This window comes from Solanum dulcamara, chromosome 8, assembly GCF_947179165.1.
Source record: "Solanum dulcamara chromosome 8, daSolDulc1.2, whole genome shotgun sequence".
NCBI lineage: Eukaryota > Viridiplantae > Streptophyta > Magnoliopsida > Solanales > Solanaceae > Solanum > Solanum dulcamara.
The window spans coordinates 64695276-64702988 of record NC_077244.1 but is presented as its reverse complement, the minus strand read 5'-3'; the positions used below and the strand labels follow the sequence as shown (position 1 = coordinate 64702988).

Here is a 7713-nt window from a genome sequence, read left to right as displayed (position 1 = left end):
TTACGTACAAAATTTAAATAGATAAATGAAAATCTATGAAGAAATAGTACATGGCAAGAAAGGTCTGACCCAACACTAACATCGAGAGAAGGTGAAGCTAATTCAACCAACAACCGCGCAATTAGGTCGGAAGTATGCCCATCTCATTTTCTGATGACGAATATTACTAGTACTTGAATCTTGAAGACCAAAAAAATTAAATCTTGAAGACCAAGTAAATTATATTATTTTCCCAAGAGTAAATTTTGAGTTTTTTCTATTCTTTCAACAAGTTTAAAAAAATTAGATGAGGAATTAAACTGAAATAAATAGTCTGATATTCATATTGAAATTCAAGTAAATCTGAATTCACATATTATAGGGTATATTTTTGAGGATAATGCTTTGAATAAACTTTTTCTATTTTCAGAGACTTGAAAATAAATAGTTGCTTCAATAGAACCTAATTATTATATATTTTTTGTCTTTAAAGTTGAAACTTTAAACTTTTGTATTACTATGTTTTATGAAATGAGCGAATCTCATCCATCCAATCTCAATGGTAAGAAATGGCCAAATACCAAATCTATAATTGATAATGTAGTTCATTAGCTCAAATAGTAAAGATCCAAATATGAGAATCATAATATTTTATGGACCCACTTTGGCAAATAACGACTAGAAATGAAAGAGGAAATGGAACAAAACTTTGTATGATGTGAATATTTTTCTCTAGTTTCAATTTGGGCGAGTTATATTAAAATAATATTTTTACTAAATATATTAGATAATAAATAAAAATAAAGTATTAAAATTTCAGAAAATATATAAAATAATAATTATTAGAATACATAAAAAATTATATATATTTAATCAGTCAATAATAGTAGACCAATAACTATTGGTTAAAGATGATTTTTGTACGCCTTTCAAATAATGAGAAAACATTATACTTGAATTATGATTTTTAAACATCTAGTTTTTCGCTTAGCTTTTCTAGATTTAAATAATAAATATGTAAAGACTACACTTTTTAGTTTCCTAGATTTAAACTTTTGAAATTCTTAATTCAAATATTTTTTTCTTTCTTATAGCAAATACTCTCTAAAATAATAAATATTTATTTTATGCATTTATCAATAAATTAATATTCTCGATAAAGAAATATATTTTTTCGATTTTAAGCATATGCATTTGTAGAGATTTTTAGTGTGGATAGCCGGAAGGAAGCATCTTGCTTTAAGCCATGGATCCTCCGTCACACACATCCAAACTTATTACTAATGGAAGTGAAACCAATCCTTTTTCTCTATGTAAAGGGACAAGTCCTCTTTTCGTTTAAATAATGGTCCATTTCCAACATTGTACACAATTTATTATTATTTTTATACTAGTATTACCTAAGATCGAAGGCTTGGTTTATTTTTATAATTATTTTAGTAGAGAGAGGGTTAGAAAGAAATCTATTTTTTAAAAAAGAAAAAAGAAAGAGGTAGCGAACATGCATGGGCCATGCTCCATATACAGCAATTTCTCCAAGCCCAACAATGCACCGCACATCACCTTATTGATTCGATCTAGTTCCGTCCATACAATATCCTAAGCGTATCTTCTAACTTGTTTAGAATTTTTAATTTTGATGTGCACAGATAAACATGAATAAAATGGAAGCACATATGTTCTACATGATGATTCAAGTTTTATATGACGTCATACATTACGTTCTACGTGATGATTCGAGTTTTATATGACGTCATATATTACGTTATGTTTAAGTGTCTATTTATACACACTCAAAATTGAAAGCGTAATTGTCAACTAAAATCAAATTAAATGATACATTTATGAATTAGATCAGATCTACTCATTTAAAATCCTAATTCTTTTTGGGTACAATTATAAGAATGTGCATCCATTGTTGAAGCAATAGTGCATATAACTAATACTTTTCTTGGGATCACTACGGTAGTGTATGGATGAATGATACAAAAATACCACAAATCTAGGGAGGAAAAGATGAAAAGTGTTTTACCTTGAACAAAGAAAAAAAGAAGTGAAAGTTCAAAAAGATAGTAGTAATAAATAATATAGGATTAGAAAAAGGAGATTGATGAGAAACACGAGAGTCCCTCCTTCCGTGTTGAAATAAAAGCCAAAAAAACAAAGCCCACGCGAAAAAACAAGAGAAGAGCAAGGAAACAAGGAACCACAATAAGAGGGGCTCTTCCTCTCCCTTTGGACTCATTCGCTTTGATCGCATCTCCTTCTCTTTAATTTCTCTGTCACGTATGCTTCAAAAAAAGCATTTAGCATACCTATCAAGGCAGGCAGAGCTAATAGTAAAAGATAAAAATAAAAGCAAAAGTTTCTTAGGTGGAAACAAAGTGTGGTGGTGTTCTTGATAATGGGGTTGGGGTTGGCTTCTTCTTCTCCAACATAAAAGAAGAAAGAGAGATTCATTCAACTCCCCAATTCTCTCTCTCAAGAATCAAATAAAGTTTATTTTTTGTCCTTGAATACTTGTATTCATATTCCTTGTTCATATTTCCTTTGGTTGGTCATTGAAAAAGGCATCCATAGTTTGAGGCATCTTCTCCTTCATGCTGTTTATGTGTTTGCCTTAATTAAGCCTTCCCTTTCTCATCACTCTCTTTTACCTATCAAAATCCCCTCTATATATAAGAAGTTACCTTTCTGTTTCGATCATTCTTCAATGGCTGTTCAAGCTCAATACCCATCAAATGTTCACCTTTTTAACAGGTACACATCTATCTCCCTTCCCTCTGAAATTTATCTTTTTCTTTTTCTCATTACTAGTACCTTAATGGATTTTTCATTGATTATTGCTTGCAGAGCTGTGCAAGAACGAAAGAACCCACTTGGCAACGATGATTATTCCTTGCAACCTCAACTTGGTGGAGGATCAAAACTTGATCACACAAAAATGCTATTCAATCCAGGAGGTAAATACAGGGGCTCTATTATTAAATTTGACTTATGCTGCGATTAATTAATTGAATGGTTTCGTTAAGTCATTACTTAATACGATAACTTCAATAGGGAATAGAGAATAACCTTATTACTGTTTTTGGCTATGGCAGCTGGCTCTAATCATTCGTGTAAAAGAAGAAGAGAAGTTAGCACCACCACCGGTACAACGACGGCAATGAATCCATTATTTTTAATGCAATCTCAGCCGCAGCTCATTGACCTCACTCAACTTCATACAAATCCGCAGCAACCAAATGTTGTCTCCACCGGCCTCCGTTTAGCTTCTGGAGAACAGTTACAACAGCAGCAGCAACACCAATTACACCAACAATATCAGAAGCAGCATCAACAACAACACTCTCTTTCTCCTCAATCTTCTCAATCATCGGCCTTCTATTCCATATTAACAGAAGACATGTCTACTATAATTAAACAACAACGCGATGAAATTGAACAATTTCTCCATTTTCAGGTATAATTGGTACCACGAAATTTAGGGCTTTTTTTATTGGTTATGCTGTATTGCAATGAATAATAGTTCTGTTGGTATCATCTGCAGAGAGAACAATTAAGACGGACTTTAGAGGATAAAAGGCGTACACACTATCGTGCTCTGCTTGGAACTGCCGAGGAATCAATGGCACGGCAGCTGAAGGAAAAAGAAGCCGAGGTTGGAAGAGCGGTTCGGCGCAACGCTGAGTTAGAAGCGCGTGCAGCTCAGCTGAGTGCGGAGGCGCAAGCGTGGCAGGCAAGGGCGAGGGCGGAGGAATTCACCGCGACAACTCTACAGGCACAGCTACAGAAAGCGATGATGAACGGTGGAGTATGCAATGCGCACCTCCCGGACGGAGACATCGCCGGTGCCGGCGAAGCTGAGGATGCTGAGTCGGCTTACATCGACCCGGACCGAGTGGTTGAGGCAACCGGGCCGAGTTGCAAGGCTTGCCGGAAGCGAGTTGCGTCGGTGGTGCTTTTGCCGTGCAGGCATTTGTGTGTTTGTACAGATTGTGATGGTGTGGTTCAAGCATGTCCACTCTGTCTCTCCATTAGAAGCTCAAGTGTTGAGGTCTTCCTGTGTTAGAAAAGCCCAATCTTTGGCCCATGTTCTTTGCACCCTAGGCCCAAATATCATGAACTAAGAAAGATTTTCTAACTAATGTATTCATTGCTACTTTTAAATAAAAAATATATAAAAATAAATAATGTTGATATATCAATTATATATCTCTTAATTCAAAAGTTTCTTCTTTTTCTTTTACTCTTCGCCTCAATTCTTTTTCTTTTTTGTCTTTTGGCTCCATAGTCTAAACACATATCTTTATTATTTTTAAATATTTTTTGGGCAGAGGTGAAAAACCTTGGAGGTGATGTGATGTACATTGTGAAATGGAGAGACATTTTCCTTTTTCTGTTCTTTTTTGTCTTTTTCTATAGTTTTAATTAATTTATCTATAACTGTGTTATGAAAAAATTACTAAACACGGAGTACTTGTTTTTTAGTACATGCATCGCATTGTCGTTTGTCACTAAGCATAAAGTACAAATACTCAATCCAAATTTCTGAGACAAATAACGTGGGAGAAATGGTTTTGTAACCAAAAAAAAATAGTTTAATTTCATTTTTACAGAAAATCATCTTTATTTTTATATTTAAAAGATCTGAAAAAATTAATTTTTTTTCTATTCAAATGGTAAGAAATCTCATCTCCTCCTTTTTGATCGAATGGCACAACCATAACACTCGTACATTAATTTCTTTCATCCAATTTTAACTATGTATGATGCATGTTCATATGATTCTCCTGATATATAGAACAAGTATATACATGCATATATTCGAAAAATGAATTATTTACATCCTCTATTTTGTCCTCCTGCAAATAACAATACAACAAGATCAGATATACATCTTGCATGTGAATTTTTAAATATGGTTGTGAAAAAAAAATACCAAGTAGAAGATATGATTATCATGTATACAGTTTTATGGACTGTGTGGAGTAAAAGGAAGCTTACAGTGGCAATATACACTTGTACATATCTTAAATTTGTAGTATAGGAAGGAATCCTATCGTGAGGATAATGACTAGGAGGATTTGAAAAGTATTATGACATTACGTTCCGATCCCACTATTTGCCGTATTTAATCACATGACTAACAAATTATGTCAAGTTAAAACTAAAACCACATGCTTTGTACAACTGAAACGGGACATTAGGACTATCAAAAAATGACTTCATTATAAGTTTGACCAGATTTATAAATGTTGAGTAAAAGAGGAAATAAAGAAATCCCAAATTGATTAGTTCACATGATGGCTGAATCACAATTGTTGCTAAGAGAGAGCTTAAATTAAGGAATATAAAAACGGGACGTTAAGTTGAAAATAACAAGTTCCTAATTGTTTCCCAGTCAATATTTTGTTAATTATAGCAGCGACCATCTTGTTTTAAATTCTTTATTATAGTATAAAATAATATACAACAGATATTAGGCACAAAAGCAAACCAAACAAAAAAGATATATGTACTATTCAATATAGTTTTGTCAGCAATTAATTAGCTGACCTAAAATCAGAATAATGCAAATCTCAAAGTCTCTAATCCACTAATATATTGTATGTCTCCCTTGATTAATTTTTTTTTAAAAAAAAAAGACGCTAGCTAATTAACTTTATGAGTTTCAGGTGAAAGATATTTTCAAGGAATTACAAATCCCCTTTGATAAAAAAAAAAAGAGAGTAGATTTCTTAGGAATCACATAGTGTAGGGCTAATTATCATTTTTTTGGATCCTTTTTCAATTTATAGAAATTCTTTAAAAACATGGTAATTCGGATACATTAATTAGAGTTTTATGTATCAGCAGGTAACATTTAAAACATGATACATTGAACATAAAGATAATTTATGAATCAAAATTAATGTATTCAGATGGAAAGGAGGGATTTTTGAATTTTTTTGAAATGGATGAGAATAATGAAAAATATAGTAAATAAAGGAGTGTAATTAGATAATTTTTTCAAAAAAAAAAATTGGTTTAAATATAATTCCTTCCCCCTTTTTGCAAGTGATTAAAATTTAAATAATATTAATTATCAGAGTACAGGACAAGATTTCTGGAATTTTACTTTCTATGATTGTTAGTGACTTGTAAGCGCATTTTAGAAGGGAAAGATTAGCTTGAATAATATTAATATGAACCACATAAAGATTATAACAATGTCAAAGTATATACGGCCGGCCTGCTTTGATTAAAATTTATAGGATAACTAGAAATATTATTATGCTAACATGGTTAACGTAACACATTACGTTAAATTGGGATTTTCATTAGACAATGTGTTACGTTAATCATAAAAAAGGGCAGCTCAGTGTGGTGCTTAAGTGCACCGAACTGTCCTTTTTTATGATTAACGTAACACATTGTCTAATAAAAATCTCAATTAAAAACGTTTGATACGTGGCATAAGAATAATAATTTCAAAACAAAATTTGAAATTAACTTTATTTCATGTTTGGTATGAAATATTAGTTTATCCTGAATTATTGTATTAACTATTTGTACTAAAATAGTAAGAGTACTATCTCATATAAAAATGTGATAAAATAATTATATGAAATATCTCAATTGATAGAATATTTTTATTTATCTCATTCCACGTACCAAACGATACGGTCAAATGAGCCATTTTAAAATCTTTGGCATGTTATAATTCAAACTCTAAACCTTGAATAATTGCAGTATCACTAATTTCTTTGATGCGTGTTAACTCGTGAGTAAAAGGAGCCATCTGAGAATTGAGAAATAACAATTTCCATTTAATAAAATTAAACATGAGAAAGTTCTTCAAGTGCCTTTGTTTAATTCTCTCTCCATGAGCTCTAAAAATGCAAAATTAAATATTAAGATATAGTTTGTTAAGTTAATTTATCTTGATGCTTATTAGTTCATTCTTATAAGGGGTTATTTGGTACGTGGAATAAAGTGAGATATTCCAAAAATTTTACCGGTCGTCAAAATATTGCACATTATCTAAGCATAGGCTTTCCATCAGGTATAAATTTATCCTACGATAAAATTTATATCGTCAACTAAATGATATATAAATTTATCTCAAACTTAATTATGAAATATCTTTTCTTATTTTATTCAATTTGAAATTATCTTATTCCATCTTCCAAATTAAATAAATTAAAATAGAAATTATAATCTCATGATAATAATTTCAAAATAATTTAGTCTGCGAATTTAATGATACCTTTACGATAATGGCCATCCAAAACGCCGATTTTACAAAGTAAAACAAAGATTAAAATTCAAAACTATGATGATATAAGAGCGCTCCAAATTTGACCAGTAGCACAAATAAATGTCCTATCAAATTTAATTAGTCATAAAAAAATATTGAATTGCTTATTAGTCCACATGATGTATGAATCGCTATTATTAAGAGCACAACATTAATGAATAGTAAACAGAGAAGAGTTTAAGATGTAAGAACACGTTCCTAATCAACAAGATTTTGCACGATAAAGATATTTAATTTTTACTTCCACCGTCCCATTTTAGTTGTTATATTGCGCTTTTTGAAAATTAATTTGATAAATTTTTAAAATTAAATTATATTACTTTAAATGAACATTATAAAGTAAAAAATTAGATATTCAAAAACTATACCAAAAGTACTATAAGTTATAATTTTTTTCATATCAATATGATAAAAAAATTTATATATTAAAA

At 30.9% G+C, this 7713-nt stretch overlaps 1 protein-coding gene across 1 annotated transcript; it reads left to right on the top strand.

The window, feature by feature from the left end:
- Window positions 1–2185: 2185 nt before the first annotated feature.
- Window positions 2186–4209, top strand: LOC129900841 (E3 ubiquitin-protein ligase BOI-like). The gene is made up of 4 exons (XM_055975919.1): window positions 2186–2739; window positions 2833–2942; window positions 3081–3442; window positions 3530–4209. The coding sequence occupies exons 1-4, from the start codon at window positions 2693–2695 to the stop codon at window positions 4049–4051; spliced, it is 1041 nt and encodes a 346-aa protein (XP_055831894.1). The 5' UTR covers window positions 2186–2692; the 3' UTR covers window positions 4052–4209.
- The last annotated feature ends 3504 nt before the right edge of the window (window positions 4210–7713 follow it).